This window comes from Pyrgilauda ruficollis, unplaced genomic scaffold (genome assembly GCF_017590135.1).
Source record: "Pyrgilauda ruficollis isolate IOZ18807 unplaced genomic scaffold, ASM1759013v1 scaffold26, whole genome shotgun sequence".
Lineage (NCBI taxonomy): Eukaryota > Metazoa > Chordata > Aves > Passeriformes > Passeridae > Pyrgilauda > Pyrgilauda ruficollis.
The window spans coordinates 3,967,451-3,989,812 of record NW_024523933.1 but is presented as its reverse complement, the minus strand read 5'-3'; the positions used below and the strand labels follow the sequence as shown (position 1 = coordinate 3,989,812).

The window sequence follows — 22,362 nt, the reverse complement described above, 5'->3', positions numbered from 1 at the left end:
TAAGCTATGTGTTAATAAGGGCTTTAGAACATACAGCTACATGACTAATGTGTTCTTGCAAATACCTTTAATATCTGTTCCACGTGTACTGCATTTCTCAGTTAAGGCTAATGTCTGTAGTTGCCTGGTGATTAAAAAAGTAGAAGTGGGTTCTCAGAACATATTTTATATTAAAAAAAAAAAGTGAGTTGGAAGCAGGTTAAAAAGTGTTTAATGAATTGCAGAGTATTCAAATAAGAAGAAAATACTGTACTGAGAGGTGACTCAGCCAAATTACTTTTCCTTTTTCAAATATTATTTACAACAAAAGAATTAAAACTTAAGTTTACCCTGACAGTTTCAGCTTTTCTGGTTTCTCTTTATTTGAAATAGTAATTTCAGATAATGACTGCAAAACAACATGAGGTCAGAAACATGGGGTTTTGAACTTTCCTGTGAGCTTTATTGTACTGTTCCTTCTGTGACTGAGCAAAATGCTTGGTTGGGAATTGCTTTCCTTTTTGAAGCTTCTATCTGTTGCACAGCAATTGGAGGTATCCATATAATTCTCTGAAGAGCATGTAGCGATCTAGCAAGAGAATTCTTCCATCTGTGCCTGTATATTCAATACTGTTTATTAAAGCAAGATTGCATGAGCAGTCTCCTTTGTTGAAGAGAGAGGAGTAGGTGCTGTGTATTTTCTTACTTAAAGAGTACAGACTGCAAAAAAGTATTACTAGAGGTAAAAACAAACATTGCTAGAAACAATGATATATATATATATTTCTGAATATATGATATACTGAAATTGGGTGTAAGAAAACACGCTGTAGTAGTGCACACTGGGATGTACTTGCTGCAGTGGAAATGAATGCAGATTACTTGTGCCAGCTGGTGTTTGTTTGTTTGTTAAAGAGAACACAAAAGTGAAAACAGGAGGAGAAATTTGTGATTACCGATCTGTGTTAGTGCTTGCAGCATGTGCCTGTTGAGGGGATGAAGATAGGGAAATCAGAGTTGAGAAGTGTTTTTCTACATACTTGATGAATGTGACCATTTTTCTAGTAGCCAGGTGTTATAAGAATGTAGTTATGTATAAAGTTCTGTAACACTTGTAACGCACAAATTGTGTTTATGGTGAGGACTGATGTAGTATGCTATATTCAAGTTTAGCTAAGGATTCAAACCTGTATTTAATAACTGCAAATGTATATCATTCAGTCAGCAGTAGAATCAAAATATAAACTTTTTGTTCATTTTTAGAGCAACTTGGAGTATTTGCAATGTGTTGATGGTATTCTCATTTTTCTGAGATACCAGTTAAGAATCTTTCTCTATTATCTTTCAGTCTGCAAGAATATAGCAGGATACATATATTGTATGATAAATTCTTGTGCTACACTGTATGTTTGCCATTGGCATGGGTGCTGCCATTGGCAGGGGTGCCTTTACTGTTTTCTTTATTCTCACATTACTTGTTATCAAAACAAAGTCGATTATAAGAGCATAAAATGCAAGACAAAGGGGTTTTGAAAAACTGACAACGGTAGCTCAAAATTGGTGAAAAAAATCCATGTATGCACAACAAAGACAGAGCAAGCATGTTGCGTATTATTCACACACAAAGGCTGCTGTTCTCTGTGAAAATACTGTTAAACTAAAGAACATAAGATCTTGTTTATCAGAAGAACTCAAGGCCCCATAATCCAAACCAGCGGATTTTGACTAAACCGGTGGATGGAGAATTTATACAGAATATTTCAGAATTAAGTTTGAGTGAAAAAGTAGGAAGGAATTGCTTTTTTTAAAATGCTCCCTCCAAACAAAATTATTAAAGATTATATCTAGAACTCTTGGTAGCTATAAAGAATTTTTCCGGCAAAACTTTAATTATTTTTTTTACTTTGTGAGACCTGTTAGTCCTCTCTTCCACCACTTGAGGTTGCTAGCAATTTAATTTTAGCATCATCTTAAAAAATGGCATTTTAGAAGAGTTTGAAAAGCCATAAAAGATCATATTATAGACTTGTTAGATTTATTTAAGATACTGTCTACAGAAACAGTCTTCACATTAGTGTGGAGAAAAAGATTAATTGTGGGTTTTTTTCCAAGCTTTGAAGAACAGATGTAGAAGAGACTTCTGTTTCAAGTCAGTAGTTAAAAAAGGATGTCACCCTCTATCTGTGTAGAGATCATTTGCAGTTTAATTTTAAAAAATTAAAGCACATAAAATCCTAGTGTTGGTTTACAAAAGCATCTTCATCTCACTCTGCCACAAAACTCACTGTATTCATTATTGCTTAATTAGTGTCAATTTGAAATAATTTGCCTGTTAGTATTTAAAAAAAATAGTGTTTGTTAAGTAGCCAAAATTGAAAACACGTAAATTCTTATTGTTGTAGAAATTCCCCTGTACCCTGAATGATATAATAGTAGAATTCAGTATGAGTGTTTTACATTGTTCATATGTGGCTGTACAGGGTGACAAATGTTGAAACATGTGCATGAGTGCACAGCAGAAAGTGATCCTGTGTTTTGCAAATTAAAAGTACATTTCCATTGAGAATATTTTCATAAGTGTATCTTGGAGTTGGGTAGATGACTTCAAGTCCTGGGGTGGACAGGATTGCTGAGATTTCCGAAGTCATCATGGCAGGGAGGATGAAAGCATTAACTGTTCATTATTTTTAAGCATCATCTGTTTGTTAGGGTTTTGGGGTTTTGTTTGTTGGTTTTGTGTTGTTTTGTGGGTTTTTTGGTTTGTTTTTTGGGGGGATAGTTTATGGTTTGCTTATTTTGTTATGGTCTATGTGGCTTTCCAGAGATTTTCTGGTTTCTATCCTGCTTATGAAAGGGGAATTGCTTTAAACTGAATATGAGGTTGTTGTATAGTCAGTGTTGTAGGAGCTGGAGAATAAAACACATTGTAGTAGTTAGGAGCAGTAGGTTTTTACCCCCTTTTTCTCCTTCCCCCCACTAAATTTTGAGTGCACATGTGATTTAAGTAAGTTGTAGCAGATTTTCAATTATAGCTGACTGTATTATTGAATGAGAACCACATTCATGGAAATTAAAATTAAAAAAGGAAAACTGAGGATAATCATGTGAAAATTGTCTTCTCCCCATGTCATGATGAAAACAGCACATTAATTTTCCATGGCACAATTCAGCTTGAAACTGGGAAGGTACTGAAAATTTGAAGTGCCCTTGAAGTTGTGTGAAGAAACAGTAAAAAAAGTTAAAAACTTTTCAAATTCAAGGAGTGAGAGGTTATGAAATGCTGGTCCTATGGCCTGCTGAAGGCTGAGAGTGAACCCTCATTACAGCCTGTGATGAGTATTGTTCGACACTGGGCTTTTAGATAATCTGCTTGGCTGATGTGCTCAGGTGCCTGCAGCGTTGCAGTCCTACTGCTCTCACTGTAGGAGGTTGTGGCAGATTGTGCACTGACTTGGTGCTTGGACTGTATTTTCTTCTGGATTAAGAATTGTTAGACCTGAATGGAGCAAATTAGTTGTGAAAATTTTCTGAAGAATTTTCAGTCAACGTGCAGCCTGGTTTTTGATTAACACTATATATTTTCATTTTGTTCATTTAGTGTCCATGGGTTCTTTTGCAATGATTATGAACTCCAATTTCCTGTATCTATAAATAATGCAGACTAACATGGAATACAGTAGTACATTCACTAGCAGCCTAAGTTGCTTTTTCAGCATGAGATTCTAGTATTACCTGTTTTCTAAAGGATGCTGGTTTACGTTTGAAGCCCTGACTTTAACTTCAGGGCTCTCTGTGCTGGGCCCAGGCTATCCATAGGTGCTGACAGATTGGCTTCCTTTGCTTAGCAGATATGTTTGCCTGGGGGATGTTGCTTGCTGTGCAGGAGATAAGTTTCTCTGGTGAGAGGAATTAGGTGGTGTGATATGTTTGTTTAGGGATTTGGGTTCTTTTGCCCAGTGTCCAAAATAATGTCATTTCAATGATCAACATTTAGATTAACAGTTAAGCTTCAGTATTTGTATCTTACTCATGGTGGAAAGGATTTCCAACTTTTTATGTTATGTTAACTCCTTTGTTATGACTGTTGGACCTCTCTGCTAGAGCAGTATTTGTGTAATGTTCATATTCGGTGCAACTCCCTGACCATAGATTAATTTTTCTTATTGGTTATTTTTGCTAGAAAGCATGTACAGTTAGGATGCAATAATGCAGTTTTTTTCTTCTTGTTGTTCTTCAAAACATTAGCAGAAACTTTGACGACCACCCAAAAAAGTTGTCTTTATCACATGGTATGCATCCATTCAGTCTTGCGTTGTTTTGTGGGGCCTGAAGTCTTCCTTTAGTATATGCTAAATAAGGAGATTAAGTTGTTTAGGAACAGTGTCTCACTATTTAATTAGTTACTCTTTTTGAAACATGAATGGTTTTGTGCAGTAGTCTCACGTGCTTTGGCAGGCTTTACAACACCACCACAAAGTTCATTGTAGATTCCTCTTTGTGAAACATTGTAAAAAAACCTGCTACTTACATTAAATAATGTTCTACTGAATGTGGATGCATGGCTTTCTTCATTCTAAGTTCTTTGTTGATGTCCATAAGACCATCAACTTCTGCATTGAGGTTCTCTGTATTTAATTGTATGTTGAATTCTGAATTCAGATGCCAAATGAATAATGATCCCCTAAATTTCCCTCAATTTTCAGTGTACCTTTTACAGAAGTGTCTGTTACAATATATGAATTTAGGCTTTTGAAATCAAGTTTGAAACTGAAAAAATGAGTTTCAGTTTTCATGGTGTTCATATGTAAGTAGTAACAAGAATGTTCTAAAGTGTGTTTAAGAGAATACTCAAGGGTCTGATTTTTTTTTTTTTTTTTTTTTTTTTTTTTTAGTATAGATCACTTCTACTGTATCACTGTATTAATTTGTAATTGGATAGACTGACTTTTCCCAGATAACAGTTACTCAGTGTTGCATTCAGAATTATTGATTCCATCTTTGGAGAGTTAGGGAAATATTCATTGTCTTTGTTTTTAATACAGAACAGTTAGGCAGTTGAGGCTGTTTCTTACTAAACAGTTTGTTCTAGTTAGCTCTGATGTTCTCTGTGCAGTATTGTTACGATATATTCTAGGCAGTTGTTCTCTTGAAAAAGAAAGTGATACTTAGAAATGTTACCTATCTGGACTATGTTTTGAAAAATACACCTGAGTATATTTTTCAATTGCTTTTGTAGGAAATTATTTTGCCCTATATATGTATTGGTCATACCAGTTTCAGACATTAATTTCTGTAATTAAATTGCCTTTTTTTTCTAACTAATCTATTTGCAGATGTGATGCAGATCCATCTGCCCTAGCTAAATATGTTCTGGCTTTGGTAAAGAAGGATAAAAGTGAAAAAGAACTGAAGGCATTGTGTGTTGATCAGCTGGATGTATTTCTTCAGAAAGGTATGGGCTTTGTCATAACAGTTAAGATTGAGTGAAAATTCTGTCTTGTTCAATTTATTCAAGCAATCTTTTACCATAGAATTGGGCTTTGATCTCTTTATTAACTTTGTTACTTTGTAAATTGTAATTCAGTTTTCATAAAGTAATTTTAAAAAGCCCAGGTGTATACGTTAGCACACATATATTACGTATATGTTTTGTGAGTACTCACAGAGGCACAGAATCATAGAATAATCAATCATTGGGTTGAAAGGGACCATAAAGATCCTATAGTTCCAGCCCCCTGTCCTGGGCAGGGTCATCTCACACTGGACCAGGTTTATCAGGCCTTGTCTCACCTGGTCTTGAATGCTTCCAGGGCTGGGGCATCCACTACTTCTCTGGGCAAGTATTGAACCTCTGTATATATAGATGCCAGAAATATTTTTCTGGATGCTTTATTAAGAGACATTGAATAATTCAAGAATGGAAAATTTTTGTGAAAAAGTTCATTTATGTATTTATCTATTGTTATTTATTTATTTATTTATTTTTAAAGCAAATGTTAACCATGGTTTTGTATAATGGATATTTGTATGTTCTTTACTTTTAGAAACTCAGATATTTGTGGAAAAACTGTTTGATGCTGTGAATACAAAAAGCTACCTACCTCCACCAGAACAGCCATCATCAGGAAGCCTGAAAGTAGAATTTTTTCAGCACCAGGAAAAGGAGACAAAAAAGGAAGAGGTGGGCATTGATTTTAATTTACACGTGCATCTTTTTCCTCATTCATGTAATTTGCTTATGTGTTCAATTTCATAGTGTTTATTAATAATAGTTATTAGCAATTTATTATAATCAATGTCAATAATAATTTATGTTTATTAATAATATTATTAATAATTACATGACAGTGTTACGATAAGTCACAAGAGTTATGCTTGGCATATTGAGCACTGCTGCACGATTTTTCTAACACAAGTGTGTGTTTCAAACATAATCCAAGGATGTTGTGCCGAGGCAAAGGTCAGTGAGATTATTTAGTAGTGTAGGAGCTGCAGTACAGCCTGCATTAGTTCTCTGGTCAAAAATGCTGTTGTAGTTGTGCTGCTCTTTAATGCTCCAAAAATCCAGGCCACCATTCTAAATTGCAGTTCTCATTCCTTCAGCTGCTCGATCCAGATAACATCATTTTGTCACAAGTGTTTATGTTGTTCATTGAGCCAGAAGAGTAAGTCTGTGCTTTTCAATAGCAGCCCAAGTTTGCCTGCATGAAAGTGTTTTAAGTGTGAACTGAACTAGATAACCTGCTGATGAAAAAAAGGCTTTGGTGTTGGTTGTTGAATATCCATGCCTTCTCAAATCTTCCCAAAGCCTTAATATGGTTTTTTGTCTACTGTCTAAATACAGTAAAAGCAGCTGTATTTTCTGTGTAGCACTATAAAGATTATTTTATTTTCTCTCAAACAGCGTTTTGAATATTCCTAGAAATAGAAACAGACATGTTATGAAGATTCTCTTATTATGTTAGAGACTAAAATATTTAATTTCAGTGTTACTGCTGATTGCTCAGTGTTCAGAGTTTTTGGTTTTATTTGGTTATGTAGAAGTCTGCATTTTAGTATACTCATAATTTGATCTAATACATATGCTTTGAATTCAGATAGTAAAAGAGGAAGAGCGAGAGAAAAAGTTCTCTAGAAGATTAAATCACAGCCCACCTCAGTCAAGTTCTCGCTACAGAGAAACCAGGTAAAAAATTTTGTTTAACCTCTTGTATTATGTCAGTAATCAGATGAATTTGGATTTTTTACTGAATTAAATACTTTGTTTCTGTCTTGTCATCTAGTAAGCCTAAAAAGAAGTCTTCTATTGCTTTTACACATATGTAGTTAAGTGGTGAGTGTGTGTAAGTGTAACCTGTCTCTCAAGTTGTGCAGAGCTATTATCCTTGGACTTTTAGGAGTAATTCTGGTTCTGGATTTGTGATTTGTATTGCAGTATTTATTCTGCTTGATATTGAGTTCGAATTTTGATTTAGAAGCATTCCCTTCCATGAGTATTGGTGTTTCCAACTTGGGAAATATGCAGCATTGGGCTGAAACAGAAATTAATATATGTTTTAAAAATCTTAGGCGTGGTAAAAATAAAACTAATAAGCAAAATTAATTTTAAAATCCTTCTGAGAAGAAAGGAGTAGCATAAGTTACATACAATTTGTAGCCCTTCTCTAGTTTTCCACTGACATTTCTTAAAGTTTTTAAGTAAAGATTTCAAATTACAGCTTCATAATTCTTGTAATTAACCTCTAATATGTCATGTTTAGAAGCCGCGATGAAAGGAAAAAAGATGAACGTTCTAGGAAGAGGGATTATGACCGAAATCCTCCCAGAAGAGACTCCTATAGGGATCGATACAACAGACGGAGAGGGAGGAGTCGGAGCTACAGCAGGAGTCGAAGTAGGAGTTGGAGCAAAGAGAGGTTGCGGGACCGTGATCGAGACCGGAGCAGAAGCCGGAGCAGAACGCGAAGCAGAGGTACCAACAGTTGGTCTCTAAAATACGGTGAATGTTTTCTACAAAATTTAGAAACTAAACTTGAAAACTGTGTTCAAAATGTACTAGAATTTCCTCTATTGTTCTTGTTCCTTTATTCAAATTTAGCTTTGTTTTCTGTGCAAATGAGGCTTTTGTGATTGTGTTCTCAGCTCTTGTTTTCCTCTTTTACCCTCTGTTCTTCTTTAATATCTTTGTATTGACGTGGCTGTGCTGGCCACTTTTAAGCATTGTTGCAAGAGAGGCAGAAAAATATGAGTTGTTTCCATTTCATTAAGTTTTAAGAAACTCAGAATCTGGTTTAGGGAGATACGGAAATTAATACTGATCTATAAAGGTGGAAGTGGCAAAGAAATTGGCTGTTTGGCAGTAAATGATTGGTCAAGCAGAGCAGTACAGCTCAGTTCTTTTGGTCTTGTCCCCACTTTAGTGTCATAGGTGAAAGGCTGAAATCGTTACAGTAAATACTTGCATTTGTACACATATCCGTAGGACTCAAGGCTTCAGTACAGTAGTTTGTAGAATTGAACTTCTTTGAAAAGGGGATTGCTTTTTCAGCTGAAAAGACTGCCTTTTCCCTCAATAGTTTTTAATGGTAAATTGGAAAAGAGCAGTGAAAATAATTTTACGTCTTTGTCCTGTCTTAGACAATGTACAGGTGAAAAATAGTCTGGTGGAACTCTCCTGTGTATTATTTTTTTTTCCGTAAAACAGGCCTTGGTAACCCAGCCTTAAAACTAGAAATGCAGATTTCTGAAAATACGAGAGTGGTTATTTTCCAGACAACTTTTTAACAAGCAGATTAAATAACATGCAGCAGTTTAACTAAAAGATTACAACATGATTAAATCTTAATTTAAGGATTATATACACAAACTGAAATGACAGTACCTTATGGACAATATTTTATAGTGAAAGCTTTGTTTCTTTTTCTTAGAACATGAAGAAAAGCCTGTTTTACCCACATGATGAGCCATCTTTAAGATATTACATAATGTTCCTTTAATGTGGAATTTTTTAGGTCTGTTAACTTATGTCATAACATAACTAATCTGTCTTAATTGGGATACTTAATTTTTATTTGGCGGCAATACTAGAAATTGAAGAGAATAGTTTGTATGTATTCAGAATAAAAGGTCATTTTACTTGCTGTATCTGCCCAGGAGTGTTCCATACCTGTCAAGCATTATTATTTCACCTCTTAAGGCAAAGCTTTGCATGCAATAAATGCATGCATTTGAGTGCAACAGAAAAGGAAGATCGATAAAATGAAGACACAGCAATAACATTGTATTGAAACATTAAAGCTTTGTAACTTCTATAGTATTTTCAAGCCATGGTTACCCTTTTCTTGCCATTGCTTCCCTTTATTCAAAAAAATATTACATCTGAAGTTCTTACATGCATCACTAAAGAAGATGTACTCTGCCTGAAGTTAGATAGTGTATCTGCTGTACTGTGGGTATATTACTGTACTGTTATTAAAATTGCCCAGGGCCTGACTATATACTTCACAAAATATTTTTCTGGTTAAACCTTTGGAATGTAGAATCATGGAATAGTTGCGGTTAGTGGAGACCTCTGAAGGTGGTGTAGTCTAGCATCCCTTATCAAAACAAATAAACTGGAGCAGATTGCTACGGATCAGCTGGGTTATGAATAATTCCAAGGGTGGGGACTCCACAGACATTTTGGGCAACCTGTAAAACATTTCTATTATTGTGTATATGTATTGAGTTGATGTGAAGTAAAGATACTTAGAGAGTAGTGGCTGCTTCTGGTGATAAGGTGGATAAGGAATTATCCAGTATAATTTTTATTTTTATTTTTTGTTACAGAAAGGGATTTAGGAAAGCCAAAATATGACATGGATAGAACAGATCCTTTAGAGAATAATTATACTCCAGTTTCTTCTGTCACAAATATTTCATCTGGCCACTACCCTGTCCCTACACTGAGCAGTACTATTACTGTTATTGCTCCTGCTCATCATGGAAATAACACTACTGAAAGTTGGTCGGAGTTCCACGAAGAGCAGCTGGACCACAACTCGTATGGAAGACCTCCGCTGCCAAAGAAACGCTGTAGAGATTATGATGGTAAGTACATATTAATTTTTTAATTGCTTCCTGCAGCTATGGTTCTGTCCTCTTTCTGAAAAGATTGAGGTAATTCACCCTTCCTTTTCTGATCTTCTCTAGTATAGTGGGTTTTTTCTATTGCACACTTCTTGATTGCAAATTTTACTATGTTACCACTTCTTAGTGACTTCAGACAGCTTGCTCATTTAGTGTTTGTCTATTTTTTTTGCTTGCTGGGACTATTTTGTATAAATTAAAAATAGTATATTAAAAATTCATTTTAAAAATCAAGTTCTACCCAGCTTTTCTGTCTTAGGTCATGTTCCAACCAAATCCTGTATTTGGTGGTTTTGGCAATGGTTGGCACTTTACTGATCTCATCCTATTTCATTCTATCCTAACAGACAATTTTTACCTAGAAAGGTCTAGAGCTGAAACTTCCCAGGCTCATTTCTTTCTGTGTAGGTGTTTCTCAAAACTGGCTAGGTTTTCACTTATCTCTGTCAGAAGCTTTCATTTTAAATGTCTTGTGCCAAAATACACACAAGAGGCTGCTGCAGCTGGCAAGTGCCTTAACTAAACTCAGCCCAGTCAACCTGTGAGCTCAGGAGAGTTGAAATCTTCCTGTAAAGTTGCTTCTGAGGGATTTTATTGTTGTTATTATTGCATACCACAATGAGGAGTTTAAGTTCTAGGCCAGTTTACATTCAGAACTCTGATTCAAATTTTTAAGTAAAAAAAATGGGAAACTGAGCTTTTCAAGTGTTGGCAGAGTTGTACTTGCCAGTGTACATCACAGCAATATGGAACAAGTGGAATTGTGAATGTGTCATTTTGTTTTGAAGTTTTCTCTCTTCAGTGGCTACATGTTTCCATCATACTGCTCTTCCTATATGCACTTTCAAATTTTCAACTTTGCCCTCTGCTGAGCTTCTGTTTTTGTTTAACATTTCAATTTCATGTGCTCTGTAACTCTTCCTGAAGATGAGATAGTACATACTGCTTCCCCACATCGTGTTTTGAGGAAGTGGGCACTCTTCTTTCTTCCTATTTTACCAGAAGGTGTTTCAGCCTTGTCCGTGTTTTGCACTGACTGGTATTTTGTTGTTGTTTCTGTGGACACTGTTGCTAAACAGGTAATAATAGAACTGGGCTAGAAAGGCCCTGTTAAAGTCATCTAGTCTAGCATCCCTACAGTTAGCATGGTCATCTTCAATGAGATCTTGTTGCTCAGAGCCCAGTCCAATATGATCTTGGAATGTTTCCAGCGATGGGGCATCCACAGCTTTTCTGAGCAACCTCTTCCACTGTTTAACCACCCTCATTATAATAATAATTTCTTTTTCTTATATTTGCTTTGAATCTACAATGTTTTAGTTTAATACTGTGACCTCTGGTCGTATCACCTCAGGTTCCACCAAAAAGTTCAAAGTATAAAGGCTGGAGTGAGTACTTAAATTGACTGCTCTGAGCCTTCTTTTCTCCAGTCTGATCAGCCCTTCCTTGTAAGAGAGGTGCTTCAGGCATTTGGTAGTTTTTGTGACCCTCCTCTGACCTCCTTCTATGTTTCACTTGTGTGTAAAAGAAAAGAAGTGAATGTGTATTAATTTTTATTTATATATATTTAATATTTACAAATGCATGTGTTATATGTAAATAACAAATTATGCTCTTATGTAACCACATGAAACTATGGCAAATGTTTATAATGTTTCCTGAAATAATTGCAGAAGAGGAAAAAAATGAGTGAATTTGCTCATGTTGGAATTTCATAATATTAACTTCTAACTTATAATTGGGATTTCTCAATCTTAACATCTGCACTTTTTTGCTTAGAAACAAATTGATTTTGTTAATGTGATGACTCTAGAGTTCATTCTTTGCTTTCACCATTTATAATACAGTGCAGAATTAGTTCTTCGAGAATAATTAAACACTTTCATCCTAGCAAGTTTCTGCAATGTCTGTGTGTGCTGACTCTTAAGAACAAATTTAAACAGCCAATTTCATTTTCTGATCTAAACTTCTGCTGGTATATGGAGCTCTTAATTTACCAACTGCCACATTACACATTGAATGTCTTGTATCTACCCTGAATTGAGCTACAGATGAATACTAACATCAGGTTTTTTTGATGTTTCAGAGAAGGGTTTCTGTATGAGAGGAGACATGTGCCCTTTTGATCATGGAAGTGATCCAGTAGTGGTAGAAGATGTGAATCTTCCTGGCATTCTGCCTTTTCCAGCACAACCCCCTGTTGTCGAAGGACCACCTCCTCCTGGACTTCCTCCCCCTCCACCCATTCTCAGTCCTCCTCCTGTTAACCTTAGACCTCCAGTACCACCACCAGGCCCCTTACCACCTAGCCTTCCACCTGTAACAGGTAATTAAAAAAGATTAAACCCCATTTTTTTAATAGAAAAGCCTGGATCTTACTTGAACTGTACACAATGCAAAATGCCGTTTTGAAGAATCCCAGCTGTATTATGTAAAGTTGAACTGTGCTCTACTATGGCATAGCTTACCTCAAAATTATTCTGTCTGATGATAGTTGTTGCAGAGTTGGTTGTTGTAAAATGCTGCACACTAAATGTGACTATTTAATATCAAATAATATTTTCATTGTATTTAAGCAAAAGCATGACATGGCAAAATTCAATTCCTTGAGTGTTATAGGAGAAGTTGTCCAAAATTGAGTACTGTCAAAAAAAGGAAAATCCTGGAAACAGCTGATCCTTCCTTTTTCATTCATAGTAATAGAGGTAAAGAGAATTCATGACCACATCAAATTTGTACCTGAAAATATCATTTGAGATTAATTTTAAAACTAAACTTGTAACTTTCTAAGAAAAACTCTTAGCTTTGTTTACTGTTTCACTGGAAAGTACTTCAGCTGAAGCACTAAAAATTGCATGAAAACATGTACCTGGCTGTCATTTATAAAGTAGTTAAAGTTTGGGCTCAGTTGCTTTGTGTGGTTTAAACGTTGTTATGTTAGTTCTATGTGATTATTCCTTTCTCTCTTTTTTTTTTCTAACTAAGGTGTCCCACTTAGTAAAATTATTCAGGAGTAATTGGTATTTGATATTGCTTAGAAGTTTCTTAAACTGTTTTAATTTCCTGTTGATAGTATATTTAAGAAAGGTGTGAATGAATGTATTTATTTCAGTTAATATAGAATGTAACTTCCTCTGGTTTGGTCAGTTCTGCTGTACATGCTAGTTTCAGATCTGGTTGACAAGTTCAGATGTATCACTTTATAACTTTTTCTAAACCTACTCCCATCAATGATTAAACTAAAGATCAGGCTTGACTGCTTAGCTTTGAAAGAGTCACATTACCTGTTTTAAAAAAAGTCAAACCAACAAAACAAAAAAAAACTCCCTCAATTTTAAAAAGCGTTCCATTAGAGTTGAAGGTTTCTTCTGAGAGTTTGGAAAAATAATTTCAGTCAAATTATTTATTGTGATCATAGCATATTTTTGTAATATTAAAAAATACTTTTTTACTTCAAAAATAGAATTTGTTTCTTTGATCAGCTTTTATTGAGCTTTAAAATGCTTCATTTGGTAAAGATGAATACTGGTCTAGCAGTTAAATTTTGCTTGTAGAAAGAAGGTATTTGGAGAAATGTTAAATGATTCAAATGCTTTTCTGTCTAATCCAAGTTCTGAGTAATCTGCTGTTGGGGGTGGTTTCATGTGGATTTCTGGTACAGCATCAAGTCTGCAGATGTGCCCTCTCAGCCCCTTTTTTTAAAATAACCTTAAAAGCAATTCAGATCAGTTTCCTTATGAAGGGAATGTAATGAAAGTGTAGTGGATAATAAATTAATACAGCATTTTCCTTTGTTTTTGACAGGACCACCCCCTCCCCTTCCACCATTGCAGCCTGCTGGCATGGATGCCCCCCCAAACTCAGCAACCAGCTCAGTTCCTACTGTTGTTACCACGGGTATTCATCACCAGCCGCCTCCTGCTCCACCCTCTCTTTTTACAGCAGGTGTAGTACTGAGGCTTTGCCCACAAGGTTTGCTAAATAGAATAACATTGATTCATATTATACTGTACTGTATAGAGATTATAATGTCATAGTTTGGGAGAATAAGTTTGTATCATATAGATTGTGACAGTAAATTAACATTCTTCTTTCCAGACTTAGTTCAAGGCTGAAGTAAAATTTGTATGTAAAGTGTGAATTTTGACTGGAGAGTAATATTTTCATTGTGTTTAAGCAGGAAACTTGGCATTACGGTTTTTTATGATAGTGGTTATACAGCTCTTTTATTGTAACTCTATCTTGTAATTAAATTAAATATTGTATCTGAAACCTTAAGGGTTTTAACTGCAATTTATTTTAATGAGACAATTTCTTTGTTACCAGAAACGTATGACACAGATGGCTATAATCCAGAAGCTCCAAGTATAACAAATACTTCAAGACCTATGTATAGACATAGAGTACATGCCCAAAGACCAAATTTGATAGGACTCACATCAGGTGATATGGATCTTCCACCCAGAGGTATGCTCTCAAAGCTATACTTAGTTAGTTTAGCTGATTTTCTGACATTAATGCAGTTTGATGAACTTTCCAGAGAATACTGGAAAATACAGCATTTTCCTAAAATCTTCTGGAATTAAGAGATGTTTAGTTGATTAGGGAACTATGTCTATAATTGCTTTGTGTATGCATTTTTACAGGTAGAATGAAATCTCTTGCTAGAGCATTGAACAGTTTACCCTTAGCTGTAGTAACTGGTCACTTCGTATAACTTCTTTACAGAAAAATGTTAATGTTTCTATAGTCGAATCTCAGGATGATTTTTGCTTCTAGAGAGGAGGGAGTCATTTTTATCTGGTATCAGTTTTATGCATGAATAATCTTAACCTCACAGTTCCTGTGGTCCTGAGAAGAAGCAGCAGCACACTAAATAAGCATGGAAAAGGGATAAAACCATTTTTAATGTGGTTTTTATTTGCATTTGTATGTATTTCTATTTAATCTTACTATGTTTCTGTTGGTGTATTTTCAGTGAGGAGTCCCCCAGTGTGATTCCTGTTCTTCAGCAAAAGTGACTCCTTTCCCAGTCCATCCATAAATCTTGCTCCTAGGTGTTACTGCCCTGGAGTACTGTGCATTTCCTATCATGACCATTTTTGTGTGTGTCATCTAATAGTAGAATGGAGGTGTTAGCTGGAGTTGTGTGAGCCTCAGAATATTGCATGGGACGTTGTGAATCATTGTGAATCAGAGCGCAGTCATCTTGAGGCAGATGCCTTCTGTCACACCTCTTTTGTTATCTGTATGTGTGATGTCACTGTGACAAAATGAGTGCTATTAGCTATTTTGATCTGTCACATCTGTTAATAGTTAAGAAGTCTGTGACCAAGGTTTGATTCAGTCAGAACAAGAATCATAGTAATTTCAAAATAAACAATTGTGCTTTTCAGTGCAAATTCAGTGTGAGCAGAATACTTTTTTACAATCAAATGCACAAAAAATAAATTTTAAAAAAAGTAAAATCTTCTCATCTATTTACAGAAAAACCTCCTAATAAAAGTAGTATGAGAATAGTGGTAGATGCTGAATCCAGGAAAAGAACAATTGGTGCAGGGGATGGTGGAGTTCCTACAAAGAAGACTTGGTTTGACAAGTGAGTGACTGTTAACACAGTGTTGGCTTAAGAGCTGGAATTTCATTAACTACTTTACTGTAATCTGAAACATATATTTATTTCTATAAATTGCAAGCAAGTGAAACTGTGAGTACACTGGTGGTACTAAAGTAAATCATACTATAGTGTGAGCTGTATTTTTTTGATTGTCTTCTATCAAAGGTAGTATACAGATAGATGAAGTTGCTTTGAGTGATACTAAGATCTGTTCCTTGAAAATTAGCATGATATAAGAAACAGGGAAGCTGCAGTGTGATGGTTGTTAGAGATGACTGATTTTAGTTGTGAAATGTGAATTTTATCACTACTATTTTGATTTGAGTTGCCAGGTATGTTACTGAGAAAAAAACAGAGGGTGCAAGGTTGGAAGGGATTTTAAGAGATTGCTGGGAGTGAGGAAAGCCTTGAAGTAATAGTTATTTGAAACAGTAGTGGGGAAGTTTCATGGAATAGCTAGGAAATAGTTTTTGGAGAGAAGCAATGTAAAAGTCAGGAATTACACTGAAATGAGCAAATAAATATGAATTCTCTCACAGATTGATGTGCTGGGGTATACTGAGAATATCAGTGGGGAAGATAGCAGTTGTATGGTTGTATGTCCTGTACTCTTCTTCACTCTTCTAAAATTGCATTATTTTTTAAGTCTGCAGATCTTTATGTCTCATACACACATGCTTCTGTGTAAGCATCTACAATTTAACATTCTGTTTGCTAGTTTGCTATGGATTTCTGGCTTGATTTTTTATTTGTTGCAGGCAAAATTTTAACAGAACAAATAGTCCAGGTTTCCAGAAGAAAGTGCAGTTTGGAAATGAAAATACAAAACTTGAATTGAGAAAAGTTCCTCCAGAACTTAACAACATCAGCAAACTTAATGAGCATTTCAGTAAGTTTGGAAACTTAGTCAACTTGCAGGTAAGAGTCAACAAAGAGAAAGCAGTATGCTTTGATGTAAAGGTAGTAGTATTTGCTAAAAGAAGAATGCCTTTTTTTTTTTACTGAAACTCTTGATTATTTTTTTTTTCCTGAAACTCTTTTATTACTTTCCTAACTTGTTTCTTAAATAAGATCTCATTGTTTTTAATGATATTGCCATTGAAGAAGCAGAACTTAAATGTTCTAGTCATCTTTTAGATTTTGAACAAATGTGTTCCTCAGAGATAAGACTTTTAAGAGACATTTAAAACACTGAAAATTGATTGCACATGGGTTTTTCTCAGCCATTTTATCAAGTATGGATCTGCTGTCATAAACACTCTGTATATTCAGAGATAAATTGTAAATACAGAAAACGTGCATTTCTCATCCAGAAAGCAGTCCCTGTGACATAATTGCCTTCCATGGTAATGATGGTTTGTCCCTTAAAATTACTTTGTGATTTATTGGAGTCACCCAATAAGCAAGTGAAGAGAGAGGAAAGCAATGAAAGAACTAGGGCCTGAGTGAGGCTGATGTTACATATTGCAGGCTGCACGTGTAATGTCACTATTTCATGCCCAGTGTCCAAGCTACTCAGTGTGAGCTTTCACCATTCTTCATTGTCAACAAGTTTCAGATGCTACCATGCATTTTTCCAAACCCTTTCTTGTTTGCACTGAGGGCTGGTATGAAGAAGTGCAACAATATTTTTGTACATACTGATACAGTACAGAATAAACACTGTGCCTGTCTGAACAGTGGAGGGATTTTAAATCTCTCCAAATTGCTGTTAAGTATTTCTTAGATTTTCTGTAGTTTACCTGAGAATATGGGTGCATTAGCAGGTGGTATTATTCATTAAGGCAATTATGTAAAACACGGATGTTTATGGAGAGACAGATATGTATATGGAGGTTGCAAGCTATGCTCTTCTTGCAGAGGGTATAGGCTTGGCTTTTGAAGCTAAAATAATGTGTTAATGCTCAAAGGAGGGAAATCAAAATGAGCTTTGCTGACTAGCTCTAATTTTAGGTAGGGCACTTACTATCTGACCCGTGCATTTTTCATAGTAATTTTCTTTACTTTGCTGATGCTTTCTTTTGTCTTTCAAACAACTGCTCATATTTGCAGACAGAAATACTGGTTGACTGGGGGTTTTGCTTTCCTTTCTTTGAGGTCTTTTAAACTATTCTTAAAGTTTATTAGCATAAACTCAAGGTTGATTTTGACACCAGGCCTTTCAAATGGGCTCATGAATGGGAAGTATTTATCTAATGACACTTATTGGGTGTAAATTGTAAGCTTCTGAGCCTGAAAGCTAATGATTTAATGATAATTTAGACACAAATGAGAATCCTCTGTGTGATAAGTTTTGTTCTTCTGTTTTAAATCTTAGGTTGCATATCAGGGTGATCCAGAAGGTGCCCTTATTCAGTTTGCCACACATGAGGAAGCAAAGAAAGCTATATCAAGTACAGAAGCAGTATTAAATAATCGTTTTATTAAAGTTTATTGGCATCGAGAAGGCAGCGCACCGCAAATCCAGACTACCACACAGAAGGTAGAGGATCTAAGTCTGTTTTAGCATATTATGTAGAAAAGAATCTTGAAAACATTTTTAAGAGACTCTTTATATCAAGTAAACTAAATTCCTTTGAAATAATGACTACTTCATGTAATTAATTTCCAAAAGTCACTCTTCAGTTGTAAATTCTTTGACCTGATATACGAAGTTGATTAGCAAGATGAGACCAAAGGCATTTAAGGAAAGCCCTTCCATGACTTTTGCTGTATTCCACTCTGTTATCCTGTCAAGCAAGATTTGGTGAAACTCTGCTGAATAACATCTATCTTGTTTTAATTAATATAGGCTTTTTTATTTGTTCTAGTGAGCATAAGAAAGGCAGCAGAGTTTTATTTCTTTTCCTGAAAGATCATCTCTCTTTTTTCCCATGAGCTTCTGGTTTTCCTCCTTCTGTTTCCCTTTCCCTTTCCCATTCCCTTCGTGTTGAGCATGTGTATTATTGTACAAAGTAACAGAAGAATTTGGTTTACACATAGGTGCGTCAGTGTATACACATGTAGATCTAAGGGTTTGCGAACAACAGTGGAAAAGAAGAACTGCATTACAGAGACTAATTTTCTAGGATGGGATCAGAGACGTTTTTAAGTAGGAAGATGGTTGCTGATCTCTATGATATCCAGAGATAGAATGTCTGGGAATGGATTGGAGGTGTATCACAAGAGATCCAGAGTGGGCCTGAAGCATTTCTTTGCTGAGAGAGTGATCAGACAATGAAACCAGTTTTCTAGAAAGGTGGCCGATGGCCCCAATCCTGTCACTCTCTAAGAGGTATTTGAACAGTATCCGTAACAATGTGCTTTAACTTTTGGTCAACCCTGAAGTGACGAGACAGTTGGACTAGATGGTTGCTGCAGGTCCCTTACAACTGAAATACTCTGATCTACATTTTTTTATTGAATTGCAGAGGAATATTTGGAAGTTGTCATGTTCGTAGCAGCTTTGGGAACATAAAAAAGAATAAAACAGCAATTACTGTTTTGAAGGGTAAATTTGTAACCTGTGTCAAGCCAAATCAGACTTGTCAGCAGTACAGTAGTGGCTGTACTTAAGCAGAAGAGGAACCTTGGCTTCATTGTGGCTCTGTGGATTATTGAATTGAGTCTTCTCAGTGAGCGGGTGGTGTAGCAAGTCCTTCAAAATATCTGTGTATCCTGCTCTGTTGGATTTGCTGTCAGTGTGGAACAGCACATTCTGCACTTCAAAAATATGAGACAGGCTCTGTAGAAGAAATGGTCACTTAATTATATATGCTGATTTAATACGTGAATTACTTTAGTTACAGGATTCTTTCAATTGCTGCTCTGATTCCTACTTTCTCTTGATGGTGTTTGTCATCATCATTTACAATCAGTGACCTGATTATCCATGGCAATCCTGATGTACAACATTTTAACAGTTTTCTTTCTCCTTTTTAAGAAATGCCCTGATTTTTGTCTTCAAAAATTCGGTTTTAATGACATCTATCTCACGGTCTTCCCTGTTATTATCCTTTAGATTTTATCAATATCCTTAATGCTTTGTCTAAAGTAGTGCTGGTCAAAATGGGTATTTATTTTCTAAGCTTGATTTACATCTCAGCCAGAAGAGGGCAGTGGAGTACATCATTTGCATTACTACAGACATTCCCTCTTACTCAAAGCATGGCTTGCTCTCTGCTATCAGCTTATTTGCTGATTATGCTATTCAGAGTATTATTGGAGTATTAACTCTGTATTTCCAAACAAACATTCGATCTATATAGTTCTTATTTTTAGTAGTCCCATAATTTTTAGTGGTATTAACAGCTTCCAATCACACCACCTTTAGCAAGTTAACTTTGTTGTTTTGAGAATGAATTCCCCTTAGTCCTGGGGACAGTATTGGATGTTCCTGCCTCACCAAGAACAGCCATTCAGCACATGTAAGGAGGCTGCATTTTGAAGTATGTTATCAGCCACAGAAGGCACACAGTAACAAGAAAAACTTTTAACAGGAAATCAGAATTTTAAGTACAATGCTTCTGTGTTCTTCTATACCAAGATACAACATTTAACAAATTGTTAAGTAAGTAAACAGGTATTCATAAGTCTTTCAGGAGCATGAATATTTACTTCTCTTTTCATTGAAATTAATATTTGGTATCACATCTGTGAGTAGTGTGGAAATTTAATACTTCTTCTTATACTATAAATACTTGCATTTTTGTTTTCTGTTGTGTTAATTAAGTACGTGTTAATTAATTTCACATACTATAAATACTTGTATTTTTGTTTTCTGTTGTGTTAATTAAGTACGTGTTAATTTTCACCTGTATTTGTAATGGCATCCAACCAGATTTTGTCTATCAGGCCCCAAGACAGGCTTTTGAATTTTCTTCAGTGTAAAGTCAGTTGACTTTTAAATTGTCCCTTCAGTAGCATCTGATCAGCACAATTGCTTAACCATTGCTATTTTATCAGCAGGATTACTTTGGAAATTCTTTGCTGTAGAATTTCCAAGAGAGGTAGAAGTACTTAGGTAAAGATGATGGGAGTCAACTATAGTAAATCATCAAATAAAAGGCTTCTGCCAAGAAGCAGAAAATAATATCCTCTCCACATCTGAGGCAGATAAAACAGGAAGTTCTGGGCTTAAAAAGGCAGTACAAAGAGATTTAGGTTAAATATTAAAAAAACATTTTCTAATGCCAAAGCATACTGAAGCACTTTTGCCTAGAGAGGTGACAGGACCTGTTTCATCTGAGATTTGTAAGAACGAGATAGATAGAAGCTGTCAGTAATGGCATAACTGACTTTGCCCTACAGTGGAGAGAAATGGATTAGATGACCTTCTGAGAGCTATAAATATGACAATAAGCTTGCTTGGAAGCATATTTTTTGGTCTTAACTGTTGAATGTTTTTGTCAAAGAAAAAAAAGGAAAGGTGTTATCTGTCAGGGTATATCCATTGTAGATTCAAAGATGATCTGCTCTCTTTTCTTTTTCTTCGGTCCCACGACTGCATGTTTCTATATCCTTTTTTTTTCTATTTTGTCCAAGTTAAACACATAGGAGATTAAAAGTGTGACGTATCACTGTCAAAAGTGAGAGTCTTTGTAATACAAGTTTGTATTCTCTCTTTTCATAACTAAACAGCTGATGGTGAAAGAGTTGTGAGAGGAATCAGAGGACCTTTTTATTACGTTTTATTTTGTTCTAACAGGTAGAATTTAAGTTAGGCTGAGTAAATGTAATTAATAGAAATAAATCAGTTGTTTGGTCACTTCTGTAAGCTGTAAATGCAAAATGAATGTTATTGCCACTCGCACTACACAAATTTTCAGTATAACATAATAAATTTCATGAAGTGCTTGTTTATCCCATCAGGTGAATGGTAGAAGGGAAGAAGTGTAAATGTAAATTCCATTATAATTTCATTGTGTACTAACTGAATGACACCTGTGGCAGCCTTCTGTTGTTAATCTTGTGCTGTGCCTTTTGGGGGCTGGGGCGGTGTTGCAGGTGATCCAGCCCTTAGTGCAGCAGCCCACTTTGCCTGTAGTGAAGCAGTCAGTGAAGGAGCGGCTCGGCCCAGTACCTGCGAGTAATATTGAACCTGCAGAAGCACAGGGTGCCAACACAGAAGTCACTCAGGTTTGTATTGTAGTGAGAAATTAATTTGCCTGGTCTGTCTGAAATAGGTTCCGTAGTGTACGAATGTACCAGTTATTTCTATGGTGCAAGTACACATTTACTGTTTCAAAGTGCTTCTGCTTCTTACATTGTTAGTGGTGTTTTCCTATTAAAGTTTTCCTCAGGGCTTTTTTACCTGAGCCTGGTACTTAATTTTTTAGTATTGTAGCTTTTTACATAGTTTAAAAAGGAAAGCTGAAAGGCTTTCAGACTGTTTGAGGACTGTTGTGTTATATTGCTGGTGTCAGATTGCAAAATAAAGTGAGTCTCTATCCAAAGAACTAAAAGCTAATTTTTTTTTAACATATATGTATTTTATCTGTTAAACACCTAAAACCATTAGAGATTGAAGTTCTGTATCTAGAAGAATTTTTAAAATTTGCTCATCTCCCCTAATAAAAGGAAGAGTGTACCACAGTGAATAATGTGAATAATGACAGAATTGGGTGTGTTACTCCCATTAGAAATAGTCTTTAATGTTT

General features: G+C 35.4%; 1 protein-coding gene across 3 annotated transcripts in view; it reads left to right on the top strand.

Annotated features, from left to right (window-relative positions):
* The window catches only part of RBM26 (RNA binding motif protein 26), a 49,511-nt gene that overhangs the window by 5,879 nt on the left and 21,270 nt on the right, over positions 1-22,362 (top strand). For 2 of the 3 annotated variants that reach the window (XM_041471226.1, XM_041471223.1), the window contains exons 2-13: positions 5,313-5,431; positions 6,024-6,160; positions 7,077-7,165; positions 7,740-7,951; positions 9,808-10,068; positions 12,194-12,433; positions 13,912-14,079; positions 14,434-14,574; positions 15,595-15,706; positions 16,483-16,642; positions 18,042-18,206; positions 21,710-21,841. In XM_041471226.1, coding sequence (XP_041327160.1) covers positions 5,313-5,431; positions 6,024-6,160; positions 7,077-7,165; positions 7,740-7,951; positions 9,808-10,068; positions 12,194-12,433; positions 13,912-14,079; positions 14,434-14,574; positions 15,595-15,706; positions 16,483-16,642; positions 18,042-18,206; positions 21,710-21,841 — 1,936 coding nt within the window. The remainder of the gene's footprint in view (positions 1-5,312; positions 5,432-6,023; positions 6,161-7,076; positions 7,166-7,739; positions 7,952-9,807; positions 10,069-12,193; positions 12,434-13,911; positions 14,080-14,433; positions 14,575-15,594; positions 15,707-16,482; positions 16,643-18,041; positions 18,207-21,709; positions 21,842-22,362) is intronic. The other variant, XM_041471225.1, reaches the window with a different exon arrangement.